At 35.3% G+C, this 23,258-nt stretch overlaps 2 protein-coding genes across 7 annotated transcripts in view; both read left to right on the forward strand.

The window, feature by feature from the left end:
* The window catches only part of Diaph2 (diaphanous related formin 2), an 809,447-nt gene that overhangs the window by 441,759 nt on the left and 344,430 nt on the right, over nt 1–23,258 (forward strand). The window lies entirely within an intron of this gene.
* LOC150041189 (short coiled-coil protein) lies at nt 1,495–2,073 on the forward strand. Its single transcript, XM_090326090.1, has one exon. The coding sequence runs from the start codon at nt 1,662–1,664 to the stop codon at nt 1,893–1,895; it is 234 nt and encodes a 77-aa protein (XP_090182216.1). The 5' UTR covers nt 1,495–1,661; the 3' UTR covers nt 1,896–2,073.

Raw genomic sequence — 23,258 nt, forward strand, 5'->3', positions numbered from 1 at the left:
GTTAAGAAATTTTTTTAAAAAGATATATATCACATGTTTGTTTATTTTTTTCTTGTTGTTTTAAAAGTTATACACATGGAGGTTATATTTACATGAATCTGTTAATGACTATTTCTATTTTTACATTGCCATTTAACAAAGCACTTCATGAATACCATGTTTCATGATCAATGTTCCCATTTTGTTTGTTTGTTTTTGAGAAACCAGAGGAAGCAATTTATTCATATAACAAGTACATGTGTATTGAATGCATTCTCTTATCATCTCCTAGCTAGAAGAACATAGTCAAAGTGTCCTCCTCTGTGGTATTTGAATTCTTTTTCTACTCTTTTTTATAATGTAATTTTCATTTCAGGGTGATGTACAGAGGTGTTGCAGTTACATAATTAAGGTAGTGGGTACATTTTTTTTGTCAAATACTGTTAACCCATCCCATGTTTTTCTCCCACATTTCCTTCCCACCTTACCACAAGTTGTATCTTTATTTCTAACAAACTGTCTTGTGAGTATTGTTGTTTGCCTTCCTCTTCCTAATTCAAATGAACATATAAACAGTTGGAGTTTGATCACCTTTTTGTTTGTGGATTCTATGAATTCTTCCATTTTTCTTTGAAAAACCTTTTTTATGGCCTCCGTTATGGCTTCCCTTTTTTCACATATCACCTTGTTTATGGTTTCCTCTTGTTTAGCTATGGCTTCCTCCCTTATCTCTTTTTTTATGTTTTCACACTTTTTGTTAATGATGTTTATCAATTGCATTTGTATAGCATTTGGAAGACTCTCCTCTAGATTTGCCACTGACTGCTCCATTGCCTGTTTATGTTGGGTGGGAGATGCTATTCCTTGATTTGACATTTTTCTTGAGTTTCTTGTTCTGCCCATTTGAAAATGGGAGCAAGATTAATACTAAACAAGATTATATTTTTTCAGATATAACCAACCTAGAACTTTTTAGTTGGCTGACAATAGATGTTCACACTTTTACATTGGTAATATCACTCTTTCTTTTTGTGCACTTACATACAAATCTAATACAACCACAGATTACCGATTTATGACTAAAACAATAAGCCCCTCAATCCAAACTCTATTGTATTTAAGTCCCTCTGGACCTAGAGTATAATTGAATACCTAGACACACAGCATTGCTCAACAACCATCAAATGTAGATCCATACATTATAAGAGTTGAAGGATGAACAGTGGACCAGAGATAGAAAAATAATATGAAATACAACAAGGGAGGTAGGAAAAGAATACTGCAGGAGTGTAAGATTATTATAGTAATGAAGAAAAGGTATCATGTAAGGATAACTGACCTAAGGTGATAGACAGGTAGAATATTTGAGTAGAAAGTTTAGATGAACTTAGATAAAACTTATGAAAATCAGAAGAGTAATAAGAAGAATATATAAAGATGGAGGTAGATATAGGAGATTTCAATGATACAAATTTTAAAAAGAAAAAAGAAACAAAACAACAGCAAAATAAAACAAAACAGAACACACACACAGACACAAAAACAAGAAAGACGTCAGTCGGTCCAGGAGTCCCAGCCGGAGGCGTGATCTCGGGATCCCGCCCCTCCGGCGCCTCAGAGACCACTCATCAGGGGCTGTTTGTCCGAGGTGCAGTTCGGTGCCCAGGCTGATAAACGCTGACATGGATGCGGTTGATGCTGAGAATCAGGTGGAACTGGAGGAAAAAACACGACTTATCAACCAAGTGTTGGAACTCCAACACACACTTGAAGATCTCTCAGCAAGAGTAGATGCAGTTAAGGAAGAAAATCTGAAGCTAAAATCAGAAAACCAAGTTCTTGGACAATATATAGAAAACCTCATGTCTGCTTCTAGTGTTTTCCAAACAACTGACACGAAAAGCAAAAGAAAGTAAGGGATTGAGTTCCCTTGTCATTTATGGAATTGCTGCTTTCTCTTTCTCTCTCTCCCTCTCTTCCCCCCTCCCTCCTTCCCCTTTCCTCCCTTCCTTTTCCCTCTCTCTTTCCTTTTCTTCCCTTCTCCATCCCTCCCTCCCCACTTTAAAACTTGGGTAGATTCCAAAAGTTACAGTACCTTTGTTTGTGGCTTCATTGAATATTTATAAGATAATGTCAAATCTAGCAAAATTAACTACTTAACAGGAGACTTCCATGAGTCCGTGTATTATGTTAGTCTAAAAAATGTGCAGATGTATTGTAGAGACTTTATAATTAGAATTTCATGTATTTATGAAACTTGAAGATGAATGTTTTATTGAATTTGCTTTGATATATAGGCTTAGCAGTGTCTTTTACTACACGCTTACTTAGTAAGATATACAAGAAAATAATCATGTTGTGAAAATGTGACCAAAATCATGTACTAAATGCACAGCTTTATGTATGTACCTGTCTGCCATTGTGTGCCTCTGTCCATCTGCCTCGTCCTCCCCGTTTCCCTTCTCCTAAGTCAAGATAGTTCCCACTTATACACGTACTTGGAATAATGATCCCCCCAACAGTAACCTGATCTGTAACTCCTGAAGTTAATCAAAACCTTGCTTCTCAGTTGTGCTTTCTAGTAATGAGAGGAGTGCTGGTTTCTCTTTAATCAGCTGAAAACAGATTGGGGCTATACAGAGGATTTAAAAAATTTGAAAATTATCAAATTGGTATTCAATTGAGATTGGTTTAAAAACAAACAAGAAAACCAACTTGCTTTTGCCCCCAGTAACCCACTTGGCATTTGAAAAGATGAGAATTTTGGTTATGTATTTATTAGAAGTAGAACATCTTGGAGGAATAAATAGAAATAGGTAGAAAATAACATGATAAAAGTAGCAGTCTACTCCATGATCTCACTCCAGACTCGTATTATCTGTGGCACAGAGTAGATCTTTCAGGGAATCTGTAGATGAACATGGATGACGTCTGATTGATCTTACAGAAGCCACATGCTGTACCAGCTCTAGGGGTCTGGTTGCAAGGTTTAGTTGTCCTACCCAGTCAATCATCTGTTACCAAATTCCTTGACGAGTGTATTAGTATCAGCATCATGAATGAGAGTTTTATATGTGTAATTGGTAAGCTCAGTATTTTTATCTCACCCTTTCTGTAAATTCAACTGATTGGTTTGTAGAATTTTAGGCATTCTTTTAAGGATTTTTAAAAATTTAGTTCACAGATTCCATTTGGTAAAGGAATCGATATCAGAGGTAATATTAAGATATTATACTAGGGAAAGAGATCCCTATAGCTTATAGTTATTAGATTTGAGCTACTTTAATCATGGGATAATCTTATGTGTTAGTGTAAGATTTGATGAATGACTTTAACTACATGAAGATGTATTAGTCATACTGCAAACATTTTGCATCCCTTTTGTGACCTAATTTTCCAAATACTTAAATTGTGTTGCATTTCTGCTTTGCTGTTTAATAAAAAGTTGTTTCAGAAAAAAAAAAGAAAGAAAAGAAAAGGTGGGGGGAGATTCCTCACTATTGCGAGTTCTTACCCAAGAGATACTAGGGTTGAGAACCAGGAGTTTAAAAAGCAGATTACTGTATCAATATAGATATCGTTTATATTCAGACTGTACCCAGAGCTGTCACTGTGTTTCTGTGTCACGACCACAGTGACAGAAGGAATGCGGGAAGAATGCGGGAAAAGAGAGGAGAAAAAAAAAGGGAATGAATCATAACATTAGAAAAAAAGGTATAAGTAAAATGGTAAATAGAAAATAAGAACACCAAAAAATGCAAATGAAAAGGGGTAGAAGAACAAAAAAGGGGGTATTCTTCAGTTTTTTTGGGGAGGGCAGGATAGGAAACTTGTGTCTCCACTAAATTCGGGAACCAAACACTTCACAAAGTCTTTTTCTCTTGTGATTTGGCTTTGCGGTGTTTTGGATCAGATTGCTTGATTGGTAAAACAAAGTTGAAAGATCTGCAGGCGGCTTTGTTTACCAGGACTGTGGCCGGCGCAGGGGACGGACTTCAGCAGTGCTGGGGCCAGATTTCTGGCTAAGGGATCTCTGGGAAATCCTTTGCCAGTTAGAATGATAGCGTTGCCAGCATCACCTCTCAGGTTCCAGTTGCTTTGGCCGGGTCTTTGCCAGCAGTCAAGATGTGGCTGCTGTCAGCTTGTGGGGGAGGGGGCTCCCTCCCAATGCCATTCCAGGAGCAGAAGTGGAAACTGCTCCTTGGGGCTACTCACAAATTGCTGGATTCTCCGGTTCCGTGAGGCTGGCAGGTCTGTGCAAGGCCAGGTGTCCACTCTGGGCTTGCGCAGGCTCTGTGTGGCTCTGTCTCCAGCCAACAGGTCTGCACCGCTGTGAAACACTGTCTGCTCTGTGGCTGGCAGGGCTCCATGCTGTCTTTATGCAAAGGTATTCTGCCTTTTTCCTCTCTGCCTGAGATCTCTGGGGCGCTAATGTTTACTTAGGATCAATTTTTGGTAAAGAACTGACCCCTATGCTGCCAGAACTTGAATCTTAGCGGGAGCTCAGTAAGTCTCACACTGAACCGCCGCCATCTTCCGCAAATCTCTTTGATTAATATAAGAGAAACCTTTTAAAGAATTATCACAAATAGTTCTCAGTTCATTGTAAGTCTTGAAATGTTAAAGTTCGATTTGGTGGTGAATATTGAAGGAAAACAAAGACAGTCTTATTTCATATAAGAAAAAAAAGCAGCAAGCAGCAAGTGAAACCCATTAAGTTACACATAGGTAAGTAGTAAATATACGACCAGTTTTTTGGCATCACTGAAGCTTCGACTCAGGGCCTTAGTGCTATCCTTGAGCTTTCTCAAGGCTAGTTTTCTACCACTTGAGCTACAACACTACTTCAGGCTTTTTCTGTGCATGTGGTATAGTGGAATCAAACACAGGGCTCAATCATGCTAGACTAGGATTCTCCCACGAGGCTATGCTCCCTGCCCAAGATCAACTTTTAAATATCCAAGTCATTCCTAAGTAGATATTTAGATCCTTTAGCTGTTTACATTAATTCTTAAACCAAAAATTTTTGTTGAAAATCTTAGCTTGTTTATTGGAAAGTCTTAAAATGAAATGATAGTTCTTCTGCCCAATATTTAAAATTCAATCCAATCAATATGAAGCCCTGAGTTTCACAATGATTGAAACCTTACACTGGAGTCTGTGTGTTCAACAGAAAATGTAAAAATATTGTTTTGTGAAGAAAGAATTCATGTATAAAATGAAGTCTGATTACATATAGTAACAAAGACTAGCAATATTTTCCAATATTGTGTGTTGCCCTGATACTACTCATTGGTGTATACGTTGCTTTTTTTCCCCCTGAGGTCATACCCTTTATTAGGCAGTAATATTCTGTTAATGGAGAAAAGAAAATGAGTAGTTTTGCAATTATATAAATAAGACATAGTTTTTCTATTTCTGAAAAGTAATAGAACTTTTTCTCTAAATGAATGAAATCACAAATAAAATTAGAATCCCTCTACCTTGCTACTTCTAAAAGGATGACGCTGGTAACAGTTTGCACCAGAGAAACTATAGAAATGCAATAAAATAAGATTATCTTGGCAAACTGAGATTATTTTCTGTATGTCACACTAAAAATGTAGCTGAGAGCTAATCTTTGCCCGTACAATGACGGATCTGTACATGAAATATGATTTGCATATTTAAAGATTTGATTTTAATTGTAGTATATGACCTACACCATAGCAAGTAGTAATATAATGCTGATGTACCATTGTACATGGAGATGTTAAAACGGCACAGGTACATGTTTAGTTCCCCATATAAAACCAGACTTCTAAATGAAGTTTAAGAAAGCTATTTCATTTTATATTTATCACTGAGATTGTGATTGTGTTTTATATTTGGAATACCACTTCAATTTCCCACTAATTTGTTTGACATTAATGTTTTTTATCGTAAAAAGCTCTTCATTTGTGTTCAGGATATTAGTTTTGTTCATTAGTTTCTAATTGCATTCGATAACCTGTGTTAGCATTTGGGATTTCAAATGTAATTGAAGGTTTTAATTTTAACTCATCAAATCAAGGATTGATTGGATGATATCAGTGTTCTAAAACTTATTTTTTTTCCTGGAGGTATTATGTGAGATGGCTTGGAAGCATGGGGGCATGTTGGGGTAATTGTGAACTTCAGCAAAGTGCCAATTGAAAAGGAAAAAGCAAACATGGATGCCGATGTATGAAAATAGCACAACAAACCTCTTTCTATTGTACAATTATTGTATGGTTATAAAAATGTAACTTTTAGGAGAAAAAATATAAAGATTCCAAAGGTATTTGAAAAAGTCTCAATGGATGGTAATCTTCAGAATATGGTTAATAAAAAGTCACGAAAGAGCTGAACACTATGGCTCATGCCTGTAACCCTAGCTACTCAGGAGACAGATCTGAGAATAAGGTTCAAAGCCAACCTGGGCAAAAGTCTGAGAGACTCTTATCTCCAATTAACCACTAGAAAAACGGAAATGGGGCTGTGGATCAAGGAATAAGGCAGTACTCGTGAGCTGAAGAGCTCAGGGACAGTGCCCAGGGCCAGAGTTTAAGCCCCACAACCAACCAGAAAAAGTAAATTAATAAAATAAATGAATACAAAATATGGTACACTGAGAAAGTTAAAATATTGGCATAGAAAAAATAAATATTTAAGGCATAATTAACTAAGTTGGATGACAATATGTATATTCAAGATCAGACTACATCTGTCTAATACAGATCACAAGCCTAAACCCCATGACTGATGGGGAGGGGGAGTTTAGCAAGTAATAATGAAATAAAATCCAATCATAAATGCACATACACACACAGACAATTTCTCTGTATTTGGAGTTTGGAGTTAAACCAGTATGACTGTATTGGCTCAAATACTTTTTTTGTATGTCAGGTAGTCATTTAAATTAAAGATAAGATTTTTTGTTTTTATTTGGCCAGTCCTGGGGCTTGAATTCAGGGCCTGGGCACTGTCCTTGGGTTTTTTCATGGTTAGCAAGCACTCTACCACTTGAACCACAACACCAATCCAGCTTTTTCTGTGTATGTGGTACTGAGGAATTGAACCCGGGTCTTCTTGCATGCTAGGCAAACACTCTATCACTAGGTTATACTACCTCCCCAGAAGATAAGAAATTTTGAGTGATAATAAAATTTTTCAGAGATATTTTAAGAAAGGTATGCAAAATTCTTCCTCATTTAACCTATGATCCAAAGAAAATCAACCACAAGATTTTTCAGAGTTGATGGAACTGTAATAAATTCAGACAGCCCTTGCTTCCGAATGAAGAAATTTCTGAGAAGTTTCCTGTGACAATTTTATTTTATACACTGTGTTTACTTTCTGAATAATACCTTTCAACCTACTAGTAAAAGCTCAGCAAACAGCCCTATCCTGCTCTGTTATAATTTTCTATGTCAGCACTTATTATATAGTCTATCAAAGATTTTTTAATGTCAGAAATACTACTCATAAAAATTTACAACTCAGCCAGTCGTAGTGGCTCACTCCTGTAAACCTAGCTACTCAGGAGGCTGAGATCTGTTCAAAGCCAGTCCAGGCACTAAAATCCATGAAATTCTTATCTCCAATTTACTACTTATGAACTGGAAGTGGCACTGTGACTCAGGAGGTAGGGCAGTAACCTTGAGCTGAAGAGCTCAGGAACTGCACCCAGGCCCAGAATTCAAGTCTTATGAGCACCAAAATAAATAAATAAATAAATAAATAAATAAATAAATAAATAAATAAATAAATAAATAAATAAATAAAAGAAAAATTCACAAGTCTGTTATATGTTTACATACAGAGTCCCACCCCCAGCCTTGTATAAGGTGACATGGCAGACATTATTATTTTTATTGTAATTAGTAAAAGGGTTACATGATATTTGCCAGATAGAAGGTGCATTAATTCACATACTTTGATACCCTTTCACATGTCTTGGTACCCATTACCCTCCCCCCCACACCCCCCACCCGTGTTGGTTTTCCCCCCTTCCCTATCAAATTTCAAATACCCAATTAAAAATAAATTCAATATATCAGATAACAAAGTGAGATACTATAACAATATGAGATAACCAAGGGACAGCAAAGGAGATGAGAGACAACATAGTATATTAAGGACTACAATCCTTCGTTATATGGCTTTTGTTTCAATATCCTGGAGGTCCTTTCAATTAGCTTCATACTATATGGCCTTATGTATCAAGATTTTGCTCTATTGCAGATCTCTGCTAGTAGAGCCCAAACCTCGGCAGACATTATTATTTCTGGCTTACAGATGAGAAAACATGACTAAGATCACATGGAACCTGAGTCTTATATTCCGTGACAAACCTTCCTTTCATTATTATGTTGTCCATTTATTCAACAATCATGTGGGAAAAATGTTACAATTTTATTAAAGCAAATATGAGAGATGTCTGAAAAATTGATTATTTTTCAGAGTAAAAATCTGTGTATGCACTATTTCACATATTGGGTCACAAATTTTAAATGATTGTTTATTGGCATATTTTGGCCAAACTTTGAGGCATATTAATTCCTTCTGCCTTTTTTATTAAGTAAATTACTCTTGAAAGGGTTCTTATTGTTGCCCTCCAGGGGCTTTAAAAGAGTTAATTGGCTTACAAAACATATGTGGATTGTATTCAGAGAATAGTTCACTTGTTTCTTGACATCTGTATGCACTATTTTAATTTTTTTATTCCAAATAAGTTTGGTAAGTTAACAATATATATGTAATTAATGGTAATTCGCTGAAGCTGTATGGCACTGTTTAAAAATATACTTTAAAAAGTACTGGCAAAAATATTTTAAATTTACAGTGTTTGTGTTAAAAATACCTCAGTATTTCTCTTTAACTCATGAATTCATTGTCATTTAAGTCACTAAAGAACCAGTTTTTCAGTAACATTCCATTCACAATTTTTAAAAATTGCCATTTGTGTAATTTACATTGAAAATAAGGAAAACAGAATTATTCGGAAGGTTTGGGTACATGTCATTCAAAGATGGAAATTTATTTTTGTCAATCTGTATTTCTCTGAGACATAATAAGATATTACTATATTACAATATTATTTTTACCTTGTATTGATCATACCTTGTTCCACACACTTCTTCCTTTATATAAAAATCCTTCATCAATACAAGGAATAATTTAAACAAAAAAGAATGCTTGATGGGAAAAAATTGACAAACCCAAAAATGGCATGAAAATCCAGAGGTTGATTTATTTATTATGGATATCACATATGATATCCCATTGCACAACTTGCCTTCAGAGCTACTTAATCTCCATTCCATTGTGGCATGTGAATGTTATTTTCTTATCACATGAAAAATGGCTACCATCTAGGTGCCAATCTGTTTCTTTCTATCTACAACCATCCACACATAATCCATGTCTCATGAACTGATTTGTCTGTTGCCCTCATTTGGGCTATTTTCCTCTTGTGTTATCCTCTTCCTTTGCTTCCAGCATTAGTTGAACATTTGCAGTACCATGTCCACATTTCAAGTATACACTATCCAGCACTGCACAATCCTCCCAGTATTCTCCAGGCCCTCCAACTTAGGTTTTTTTTCTTTCATACTCTGCTTTTCTTGTTCTGTATTCTCTAATTCCTAGTTCTACATGGCTGGTAAAAGTTACAGTCCATCTGATGGGATCCAGTATTCCATGATTTCTAACCTTAGATTCCCAGGGAGTCAAAATAGCTTTCTATTTAACTCTAATTCTCTCTTTTTCTTTATAGGAGTATTTCTAAAAGATTTCCTTACTCCTCAGACACATGAGTCTATTCTTCAACTCCAAGATAACTATCTTTCCTTATGTTTCTTTATGGTAAAGATGAGAAAATACCCTTTTAGCTATGGTCACATGTCACAGAAAGTATTACGTTTTCCCCTTTTATGATTTTTTTGTATTTACTATTTGTTAACACTGTAAAGTATACTTATAATATACAAACTTGTATGTAAAGATTTTAGCCTACTACAAAATTATAAACTACATGAAGACAAAGATTGTGCATTGCTTCCTTCTTCATCCCTTATCACTTCAAAGGGATAGTTCCATGTCATTAGCAGACACCAATAGTTTTTAAATTGAAGCATTACAAGAAATTCAGGTTGACAGTTTACTTTGTACTTCTCACATTAGGCAGTAAAGCATGTAGGTTCAGAGCACAGAATGACTTCTTATATTGGCTTTGCTGATTCCTCCTTATAAAATTTCAAGAAAAACTATCCATTTGTGTTTCCATTTTGGAGTTCTGTGGCTTGAATTCAGGGCCATGCATTTTCTAATCAAGTACTCCTCCACTGAGTCAGTCTTTCAGCTAGTAAAATTTAGGTGTTTGCCTAGATTTTACATAGATGAAATTTAAATAATTGTAAAAAATATTCTGTAGAGAGAATAAAAGAACAAAAGTGATGCTTGTATGTGAATGTACATGCACGTGTGTGTGGTCCACATGTGTAAAGATCTGTACATTGATAAATTCATGAATGTATTATAGTAAGTTTAAAATCATATTATAACCTCAAAAGTCAATTACAAAGATGTGTTTTGGTTGGTTATTAGATCTTTACATCTTTAGATCTTTAGAAAAACTCAAAAGCTATATGGTGGGAGAGTGGAGAATTTGATTTAGATGGAGAATTTGATTTAAATATATCTCTCTTATTTTGAAAAGTGGTAGTTTGGACATAGAGATTGATTTCATGTTGTTTTGTAGTGGCTGGTCTTTCTGTTTATACTGGTTGGTATATTGGAACTGCCTACATTTCTGCATGTTTCTACGTTTATGTTTTTATTTACTCAATTTGAAAATTTTTGAATTACATTTTGCAGGGGTTCCGTTATCCTCCTTAGATATGGTACAGTCAAAGAGTCCTTGTTTGTATTTATGGGATATCCTGCTGTTTTTCCATTGGTACATGATGCAGAATAAACTTTAATAACAGCTCCACATTATGGAATCCACATTATACATTTGATGGGATTGAGTGGAACTATCTATGCAACAACACTCAGTAGTATTGTGTTCATAGAAGAGCCAAAAATCCAGACCCTTGTCTGTGTTCCCCTGGTATTCTACTTTTGATTTCTTTCATTTTTCATTTCCTCATGAGAAATCTGGATTTGGAAAATTGCAGATGTGCCTCCCAAGGTTCCACTTTTGTTGATCTACAACATGGGTCAGCAAACTTTTCTTCTGTACTGAGTCAAATATTAAATATTTTAGGCCTTGTGAACCACATAAAGTCCCTAACACAAGGAAGCAGCTTAGTCTTTGTCAAACAAAACTAGCCATAGGCCTTCTGCAAATGAAGCAGTCTGGCCACATTCCAATAAAAATTTATTTATGGATACTGAAATTTGCATTTCATGAAATTTTAATGTCTCCACAGACTACTGTTGTTTTTTTGACCACTTAAAAATGTAAGAAGCATTCTTATCTCATAAACCATGCAGTCTAGATTTTCCTTTGGGCAGTGTTTTGCCAGCTATTGATCTAGAATAGCAAAACTATTATTGTACATATCTATTTGACTATTTCAATACATATCTACTACATGAAAGGCATTGTCTCAGAAATGTATTGGTGACCATTTTTCTTTTCTTCTCTCTTGTTTCATAAATGATTGCCATGTACTTAAAAACTTTAAAGAACCAGATTATCTGTCTATTTATGTTTGCAAAATATTTTGCTATATTACTTGAAAATCTCTGATCTTTCACTTTATCTTTATATTGCCTGGCATTTTCCCAACTGTGCAATATGAATAATTTTTTTCAATATTTCTTCTTTATGACTTTAGAGACTGCCTGGTATTTGAATGGCATAAAGGTGTTGATAACCTTTTGTGTTTTATCTGTTTATATTGTTGCTGTTGTTGAGGTTAAAGGACTTTTCAGTAACATTTGCAAAGGGTGAGAACTCTGGACATCATTTAGATATTTATTTGGGCCCTAGAGAACAATGAGTAGGTCCATAGATTTTCATAGCCTCATACATACACAATAATTTTTCTATAGATTTTACTTCATGGAATCCTTCTGTACATTTAAAGAGGTTTATTGTCTTATATGTCAGCTCCTCCTAACTCTAAATATCCAACTCTTACAATGTGTTAAATGAGTGTTTGTTATATAAAGGTTTACCACTTAAAATTAGGGAGTTTTTTTTCATTAGAGATAGGTCATTCCAAACAAAATACAGCCAAACACCAATGACTCTTCCCTGTAATCATAGCTACTCAGGATCCTGAATTGTGAGGATGATCGTTTGAAGAATCCATCCTAAGCTTGAAAGTCCTTGGAACATTTGTCTTTAATTAACCACCAAAAATGACAGAAATGGGGATGAAAGTTTGGCCTATTGGTAAAGTGCTTGCCCTAGCATGCACAAATCCCTGGGTTGCATTGCTCAGTGTCAAATATATAGAAAAAGTGGTAAGTGGCGTTGTGGCCCAAGTGGCAGAGTGATAGCCTTGAGCAAAAAGTGTCCAAGGACAGTGCCCAGGCCCCTGAGTTCAAGCCCCAGGACTGGCAAAAAAAATCAAAATTTACAAAAAAAGCAAGAAATTGTGCTGTGGTTCTGTAGTAGCCTTGAGAAATAAGCTCAGGGACAGTGCCCAGACTCTGAGTTTAATCCCTAGGATCAGTGCACACACACACACACACACACACACACACACACACACACACACACAATGTGTATTCTCCTGCATACTCAACCAATATCTGAGGATCAAGGTTTGAAGCCAGGCCAAGAACACAAACCCTTAGGTTTCTTAAATTTACCATCAAAAGGCTACCGTTGGAGCCCTGGCCAAAATTGGGCTAGCAGTGATAGAAGCCAGGTGTTAATATGAGGTTCTGAGTTCAAGCTTCAGTACTCATACAGACACCCCCCTACACACACACACATACACACACACACACACACACACACACGGCATTCACAATTATGACGACATACTATATATGCTTTTACATTTCATTTTTTTTACTTGTGTGAAATCAAGTGTGTTTATTTTTATTTTTAAAGCATTATAGTCTGCATTACATTGATATCACTGTATTCATTTTTTTAGTCATTCTCGTATTGTTGGACATTTATTTTAGCACTAAAAATAAGTAAGACTGAATTTCTTTGAAAAAGGAGAAAGCCTTTCTTTTTCCTTTTTCTTTTTTGCTAGCCCTGGGGCTTGAACTTAGTGCCTGAGCACTGTCCTTGGACTTTCTCAAGGCTAGGGCTCTACCACTTGAGACACAGAACAACTTCTGTCTTTTCCTGTATGTGTTATACCGAGGAATCGAACCCAGGTCTTCAAGCATGCTAGGCAAGCACTTCAACCACCAGGCCAAACTACTGGCCCAAGAAAGCTTTTACTTGAAATCTTTTACAGTTTACAACTCTTATATGTCAGAGGTTATAAGTACTTTATAGCCTAATAACTGGTTCATTCTTTTCAAGAAAAGAATTCCCTAGGGGCTGGGAGTTTGGCCTAGTGGTTAAAGTGCTTGCCTAGCATGCATGAAGACCCGGGTTCGATTCCTCGGTACCACATACATAGAAAAAAGCCGGAAGTGGTGCTGAGGCTCAAGTGGTAGAGATGTAGCCTTGAGAAAGTCCAAGGACAGTGCTCAGGCCCTGAGCTCAAGCCCAGGACTGGCAAGAAAAAAAGAATTCCCTATTTCCCTATTAACATTTTATGAGAATTGCTATAACTGTACCTCAGATTTACAAGGTAGTCATCATAAAAAGCTAGATTTATTAACTGGATAAATGAGGGAAATTGTATTTCAGTTCTAACTTTTCTTAGAATAGATTTCTTAGAATAGATTTAAAATTCTTTTGTGTATATATGCATTTAATAGTTTGTTTATTGCTATGCTAGATATCTTCCTCCAAGTCCCACATATGCTATGCAAGCCCTTGACTACTATCCTGCACCCCCTTTTTTTGCTTTTACATATAACTTTTATTTTTTTTAACTTTTTACCAGAATTTATTTTTTGTTCTTTTTTTAAATTTATATTTTTATTGTAATTAATAAAAGAGTTACATGATATTTGCCAGATAGAAGGTGCATTAATTCACATATATTGATACCCTTTCACATGTCTTGGTCCCCAATCCCCTCCCCTCCACCCCTGCCCCCCCCATCTTTTTTTTCCCCCACCCTTCCCTATCCAATTTCATGCAAATCAAAACAACTCTAAGATTCCACCTCACTCCAGTTAAAATGGCCAGGATCAGGAAAACTAATAACAACAGATGCTGGAGGGGATGTGGCCAAGAGGGATCACTACTACACTGTTGGTGGGAGTGCAAACTCGTTCAACCACTATGGAAAGCAGTATGGCAGTGCCTCAAAAGGCTAAACATAGAGCTCCCCTATGACCCAGCAATTCCACTACTTGGCATTTACCCAACCATCCAGAAACTAAGGCATACTAAATCCACTACCACAACAATGTTCATTGCAGCATTATTCACCATAGCAAAAATATGGAACCAACGTTGATGTCCCTCAGTTGATGAGTGAATAAACAAGTTGTGGTATTTGTACACAATGGAATTCTATGCTGCTGTCAGAAAAACGACATCGTCCCATTTGTTAGGAAATGGAAAGACTTAAAAAAGATCATATTAAGTGAAGTAAGCCAGACTCAAAGGAACTTAGGCTCAATGGTTTCCCTCATTTGTCATAATCAGTAGAAACCTTGGGCTCTACTAGCAGAGATCTGCAATAGAGCAAAACCTTGATACATAAGGCCATACAGTATGAAGCTAATTGAAAAGACCTCCAGGATATTGAAACAAAAGCCATATAATGAATAATTGTCCTTAATGTACTATGTTATCTTTCATCTCTTTTGCTGTCCCTTGGCTATCTCATATTGTTACAGTATCCTACACCCTTAACGCCAAGGTTTTTGTTAAGTATTTGCCTTCAAGAAACTCAAATGTCTTTAACGTATTGTGGAAGGTTTAAGAAGTGGAGAACTACTACATCTAGAGAATCCTGGAAAACTTTTGAGAAGAGTTTGGTTGGCAGGTTAAAGATCAGAAGTAGTGTAGAACAACCCAATGGAAAGACAGAAGGAATGATATAGCATTTCACTGTTGGCAGATCAGGAGATTGGAGGATGTCAGATGTCTAATAACATAATATTGTACACATCAGAAGCAAAAGACAAAAACACACATGTAGCTAGTTTATATGAGTCATGTATATGTTATATCATCTAATCACATTAACAATTTTCTAAGTTTAGATTCGTCTAATCTGTTTTATAGATTAAGAAACGAATATTCGCAAAGGCTAAGTAAATGGCCCACTATTAAAATCAGGTTTTGCTAATTACAATAGCCATATTTTTTTCCTGTCATAATAGGGCGTAATGCTGGATTATTGAAAAATCTTAACTCACTTTTGTAGTTCTTAATAGGATAATTTGTCAGTGTCTATTTAGATTTTATGATTCATTCTTGACTAAGCTGGATTTGTTTAGGAAGAAGGCTATTTAGTGGGACACAATCAGTGAAGATCAACTTGCATTTACTTGGCAACTCTTTCTTTTTTTTCCATGTATTTTTATTGTAATTAATAGAAGGGGTTACATTATATTCACCAGATAGAGGTGCATTACTTCACATACATTGATACCCTTTCTCATGTCTTGGTCGCAATTTCCCTCCCACGACCCCCGCCCCTCATCTTGTTTTCCCCCTTTCCTATCCGATTTCAAATAACCAAATATGCATATACACAATATATCAAATAACAAGGTGAAATACTATAGCAATATGAGATAGCCAAGGGACAGCAAAAGAGATGAGAGATAACATAGTACATTAAGTATAACAATCATTATATGGCTTTTGTTTCTATATCCTAGAGGTCCTTTCATTTAGCGTCATACTATGGCCTTATGCATCTAGGATTTGTTCTATTGTAAATCTCTTCTAGGAGAGCCCAGGGTTTCTACTGATTATGACAAATGAGGGAAACCATTGAACCTAAGTTCCTTTGAGTCTGGCTTACTTCACTTAATATGATTTTTTCTAAGTCTTTCCATTTCCTTGCAAATGGGGCAATATCATTCTTTCTAACTGCAGCATAGAATTCCATTGTATATAAATAACACATCATGTTGATCCACTCATCAACTGAGGGGTATCTGGGTTGGTTCCATATCTTTGCTATGGTAAATAGTGTTGCAATGAACATTGTTGTGCTAGTGGATTTAGTATGTCCTTTTTCTGGACGATTGGGTAAATTGGCACCTTTTTTTCTGGGGACCCTCTGCTAAATATGTTTCTTCATATTATCTTATTTAGGTAATTTTAACAGCTTATTCAACTTTTTGAATATCAGAATATATTTCATAAGGACTGTCTTAATTTCAAACACTAGAAAAAGTATTTTGGAATAAGTATATGATCCTAATACATCTGCATGACTACTTTTAATTTCCAGTTGTTCTAAATTGATCAACCTTTACATAGGTTTAAGGGTTTTTATTTTTAAAAAATCCCTCACTTATGTTATACAAGAACCTTCAAATACGAACAAAAATGGTTTCATTAAAATAACCTGTAATCTCTGTTCCTTTTTGAGTCTGATTTCTTCACTTAATATGATTTTTCCAACTCTTTCCATTTCCTTACAAATAGGATGATGTCGTTCTTTCTGATGGCAGCATAAAATCCGTTATGTCTAAGTACCACATCTTTTTGATCCAATCATCTACTGGGGGCATCTGGGTTCGTGTCATGTCTTCGCTATGGTAAATAGTGCTGCAGTGAACATTGCTGTGCTAGTGGCTTTAGTATGTCCTTGTTACTGTTTCCCTCATACCTAATAAATAGTAATCTACGACTCTCCTAGCAGAGGATTACCGTAGCTCAAAACCTAGGTACATAAGATCATCTAGCATGAGACTAAATGAAAAGATCTCTAGGATATGGAAACAAGACCTTTTCTGTGATTGTTGTTCTTAATGTAGCATGTTATTTCACTTCTCGTTTTTTTTTTGCCCTTTGGTTAATCTCATATTGTTATATCTGTCTTTGTTACCTGTTATATTGTATGTATGTTTATTTGTTTATTTGAAATAGAAAAGGGAAAGGGGGAACAAAATGATTCGGAGGGCAGGAGGGAGGGAATTGGGGACAAAAGCATGAGAAGGGGTATCAAGGTGTGAGAAGTAATGCACCTACTGCCTGGCAGATGTAACTGTAATCTCTCTATACATTACCCCAACAATAACAAATTAAAATAAACAAACAAAAATAACCAGTAATCATAAACCCTTTCATTTCAATTATTTAAACTTCAGATTATAGTGAGAAATGTAAACTTGTATTAATGGATCTATTGAAATGGTGGATACAAGGTTAGATTCTCAAAAAGGAGAGAGCTTCTCAAAGAACTGTATTACAGCCAGAGCACCAACATCTTGCCTTGAAAACAAAAGCAGACATATGCAGTAGCCCAATATTTCACTATACTCAGGAGTAATGATTATATTGACATCTAATGTTACCTGAAATATAGCCAAGCATTGTTTTTCCTTCCTTTACAGAAGAAAAAGTGAAAAATATTTAGACTTCCTATAGAAGTTTGTGGAACTATAACTTGGAGGGAGACAAACCTATTGAATATTTATTTTAAAGCTAGTAGAGGAGAGGTCGAACTGAAGAATAGTGACTATTATTGCTTAACCATCCTCAACCCCATTCTTGTTCCTGTGTTAATTGTATGCATCTGTACCTTATGAGTGAAAAAAAAAACAACTCATTCTTTCACATTTTTCCTCCTTTGGGGTAAAATTTTGACAGTTATTTTCATAGTTTGCTTGGGCTTCTAATTTAATTTTAATTCAATGAACTCCCTTCACCTCCAAATGCAATTAGTATCCTGGTTGTTACTAGCAACATTTGTTTTAAGAGAAGTGAAACAATAAGACATTCTTATAAGAAATTTTCCTGGCACTTTGGTGCTTGTAGAGTAAGCCAGGAAAGGGAGAAGCGATAGGGAACATACAAATAAATTACAGACATAGCCCAAAGGAAAATGACCTTCCCCAAGATCTACAAATGTTTGTACTTGAAAATGAGCCCGGGAAGCAGGAATTATTTCTAAGATTATATAGCCAGAAAACTAAAACTATGTTCTAAATTGTATCATAACAATATAATGAAGACAAAGTTAATGTTCTAAGTGGGATATATACGCAAATATATTCCTATTTTCCATGTTTTGAGAAGACTTCTTTTCTATACTTAGGGTTCAGCTGCCTATTTCAAATCTCAATTTCAAATCCCAATTTAGGTAGTTCATAAATTTGAAATTTAATAGGCCTAAAGCTGAAAGCTTGATTGTTTTCCCCATATCTCCCCTCTGAACAGCTGTTTCTGTTGATGGCATCAGAAGTGCAGAAGTCATTCTTAATTTCTTATAATTTTTATTGTGATTAATATAAGGGTTATATTATATTCACCAGATAGAAGGTGCATAACTTCACAAACATTGATACCCTTTCTCATAACATGGTCCCTATTTCCCTCCCACCCTCGCCCTGCTTATCTTGATTTCCCCCTTCCCTATCCAATTTCAAATAACTAATTAAGCACAAAAAAATAAAATATATCATATAAGAAGGTGAAATATTGTAACAATATGATCTAACCAAGGGATGGCAAAAGAGATAACATAGTACATTAAGGACAACAGTCACTCATTACATGGCTTTTGTTTCCTGGAGGTCCTTACATTTAGTGTCATACTATTTGGCCTTATGTCTCTAGATTTTGTTCTATTATAAATCTCTGCTAGGAGAGCCCAAGGTAAGTCATTCTTATTTTATCTCCACTTCCTTTTCTTACATTTTGTGTACCTGAATTTTGGTGAACTTTGTACCTCTGAAATACCTATCACATGCCCAAAAGGGTGGATCATGGCATGTATTGCCAGATGTTTAGGGGGCGGGATCAAGAGGATCATGTGCCATCCCAGCTAAACTGGAGGCATAGGTAAGAATATCATGGTCCGAGGCTTCCCTGGAGAAAATCAAGTCACTATTTGAAAAGAAAGTAAACGCAAAAAGGACAGGAGGCATGCCTCAAGAAGGAAAACTGTGAATTAACAAGCATAAGGCTCAATGTTCAAACCTTAGAACTACCAGTGAGTAATGTAAGAATTCCAGAGATATATACAAACTTGAAGCTATCAACATTTCATCCAAATTGAACATAGTTTGCCATGACAGTAGCGACATTATATAGGGTCATAATATTGAAGTCATTAAACTCCATTCCTCATTAGTGGCAGTTGTATAGTAATGGGGATTGGTAGGTAAGTGCTCTACCGTTTGAGCTATGCCTATAGGCCCTTGTTACCCTGGTTATTTTCTTATTATGATCTTGCTTTTGGCTTAGGCTGGGATCCTCCTATATTTGCTTCCTCCTGTCACTAAGGTGACAGTGATGTGTCTCTGCACACAGCCATTGTGCTTTCCCAATAATTGGAGTAACAAGCATACCCCAGCATACCTAGACAATGACTAAATTGGAATCTCTAAAGTTTATTCTTGAATTGGCTTCATTCCATAATCTCCTGACCTCTGCCTCCCAAACAGTTTGATTCACCACCCCGGCTGAAAAACAAAATATAATGTAATATTGAAGCCATATTTGTACACCCTAAATCAAGCCACAGTCATCTCCTACCAAAGTTTTAACAATTCTTTCCTTGTTTCTATTATTAACCCCTCCCACCATTTTTCATGTATCTTCAACTTACCTTTTATTAAAAATTTAAAATTGTCTTCTGTTTAAAGTCCTTACCATGACCTGGAAGGCTCCAACCTTCCTCTCATACCTCATTTCCCTATTTATTTTAATCCACTGTTTGGTTACTGAACAAAACTATTTTGTTCTATTTATTTTTAAGTAAGTTTTGTTTCACCTGTGGCTTTAACTTAGGGCCTGGGCACTGTCCTTGAATTTTCTTTACCACTTGAGCCTCAACACTACATTCATATTTTTGTGGCTTTAACTTAGGGCCTGGGCACTATCCTTGAATTTTCTTTAACACTTGAGCCTTAACACTACGTTCATATTTTTCTGTGTATGTGGTACCCTCCTGCACAGTAGGCAAGCATCCTACCACTAGTCTACACCCCAGCCCAAATATTTTAAAATATACTATACCTATGATAATACTAATCATGCCTTATTTTATTTAAGAATCAATTTCAGTAGTGAGAAACATAGAAATATCACACTCTAATTTACTTTGCAAATGTAATATTTTGGTGCATGTATAATACCTACAGGTTCCTTATTGTATAAGATGCTTACACCAGCCCAACCAGACTTGGTCTGACTGATAACACTATTACTGAGCAAAACAATTGTGAATCCAGGCCTCAGTAGTGTGAAATGGAACCTAATAGCTTCAGCATTATGGCCTCAACATAATGCCATTGATGTCATGACATCATTCATCATGAATGATAATGATGGCATCGTTTTTGCATAAATCTGTGGATTTCTTGCATTAAATTTTTCCCAGAAAAAAATCAGTGTAGCACCAGAATTACTATGCCAACTCATGTAATTCTATTAACTTTCCAGATGAGTTCATATATAATTTATGGGAAATTTGGCCATGATCACAAAAATGATATACAAGAAGGCTAATATTATTTTAGCATGTAGCATTATGGCTTCATGAAGGATCTATCTACATGTATTTGATCTGTCTTATAAGGCATGTGAAAAATAATAACGTGGTTTATTACTTCATGCATTTCCTCTTATTAAGGATGTAATAGGTTGGAGGTAAAAATTTACACTAGCAAAGTTAAAATTAAGTCATTGCTCCCATAAAAGCATTTATGAATGCACATAATATTAGTGTTTTATCACTTCTTTGACAATATTGAATATAATTTGTTTTCTACTTTGTTTTTTTGCTTAATTTTTATATGGTAAAAATCATACATAGAAAATATTCTCAAACTTCCAAAGTTTATATTTCTTCTTTCACATTTCTTAAATTAAGGGCACATCAAAGTAGATTTATATGTATTCAATAAACCTTAGATGACTCATTTTCATTTGGAAGGTTGTACATGAAGTTGGGGGCAGGGGGATATACATCTTTTTTTTTTTTTTGAGCTAAGCCCCAAATTTGAGATTGTCCTGCCTCAGCCTCAGGTTGCTGGAATTGCAGGGATGTATCTCCATATATGTTAATAAATGGGCTTGAATAGGAAGATTCTTCTTTTAGGGAGTTCATTCTTTTGATGATGAGAAGAAATTATTCTGACAAGCTTTATATCCACGGCTGCTTTATAGAAGCTTTGGCTTGCTGATGTACTTCCAATTTTGGCCTAGAGCTAAGACTGTTGGCAAGAGGAAGAGATTTCAGTTTGTTTTTTAACCTTTGATTTGAAAATTCACATAGCATTTGCTTCAGGCAAAATAATACTTTCAGAAGAGACAGCAGGTAATGGGAGTGTGATTCTTCCCAAGCAAACTTTCACTGCTTTGAGGCCATAGACTTTTAAATTACAGAACATTATTTAGGCGGTAATGCCTTACCTCCCCATACATGCACCCTAGCTGTCCTTTAGCTGTACCTTTGAGTCATTATTGGTTTTGTTTCTTTTCTTTTTATGTGGGTGCCTTTCTTTATTGGAAACATGCTTTCAGACTCAAGTTTTCAGGCTAAGAATGACAACAAATGTTTGATTTCAGACACTGAAATGTACTTTTTTTTTTAGCATTAAACCATATAATGTACTTAGCCTATTTTTGTTACTGAAGAATCTCTACTCTGGGTATTATTCTATACCTCATTAGGAATCTAACTAACAAAAGGCCACATAGTAGATGTACAGATGATGATACTGTTGCACACATATTGGGGAGCATGTTTTAATTTTTTATTTAGTCAAAATGGAATTTAATATTTGCAAGATATTATATATCTATAACATCAGCACTTTGGAGAGTGAGGCAGGAAGATTGCAATTTCCAGAGTAGCCTGGGCTGCCTAGCAAGACCCTGTCTCTAAATCAGAGTTCATTATATACTTGCATAGGAATATTACCATGAATCAATTCACTTTGTATGATTATTATATACTAACAAAAATAAGTTTCAAAAAGTCTGCTAGTTGCATGTTCTGGCCAGATAACTTCTTTATACACATTTTCTTCCTAAAGATGAGTCATTTTGTAACAGTTTGTTTTCCTTCGTTATAGAAATTCTTATTTGGGTGCCACTTGCCATTTATCTTGTTAAAAAGCCAAAGAAACTCATAGTACTGAGCCTTCACTATTGTTATTGTATGAACACATTTGCGTCCTTTCCATGTAGAGCATTCATGTAAAATGGAACTATTAACTTATGAATGCATTTGAGATAGAATACAACTTGCCTATTGTTCAGGGTCCTTATAATATCCCTCTTCCTTTCTACACACGCTTTCTGGATGGATCACTTTAATGGTGTGCTGCTGAGCTGATAATAATTCTTCAACTAAATATATTCAGTTAAGGAAATTTAGAGTTCTCATAATCATGTTTGGACTTATCCACATGTCGACTTGAAAGACTAAATTTTAACTTTGCCTTTCTTTGAACAAAAATGTAAGAAGTGCTCTGTTAACTCTGCCAATGGTTAAAATTAATGGAAATATTTAAGTCAGAGAAAAAATAGACATGTTCCTGAAAAATATTTTATGTGTACATTAAATTACTCATTTAAATACATTCTAGAGAATCTCACTAGAATACTGTAGGCTTTTTTCCCTTAAATGTATATTAGTTTTCATATATATGTGTGTGCATATATATATATAGTAATTGAATAGTCTTTCAATTCAAAATCTGTCAGAATGATTCTCTTGTACTCTTAAAAACACAAATTCAAGTCTATCACTGAAAATATTTTCAATGAAGATTAGGCCACAATGACATATTTCCTTGAAACCAAGAAATAAAAATATGCATACTTTTCAACTGAAGCAAGCAGATAAATAAGATCTGTGGGGAAAGTTTCTCCTAAATATAACTCAAATGAATATACAGAGCTTAAAAGGTTATTTATGGAGTATATGAAAGAGAGGTATAATAAAGAACCCAGTAGCTATCATTTAATTTTAGTGTTATAATTCAAATCCAGTAATTCAATAGCAGGTGTAAAAAATGAAATGAGA

The sequence above is a fragment of the Megascapheus bottae genome, chromosome X (genome assembly GCF_031878675.1).
Source record: "Megascapheus bottae isolate mThoBot1 chromosome X, mThoBot2.hap1, whole genome shotgun sequence".
In the NCBI taxonomy this organism is placed as follows: Eukaryota; Metazoa; Chordata; class Mammalia; order Rodentia; family Geomyidae; genus Megascapheus; species Megascapheus bottae.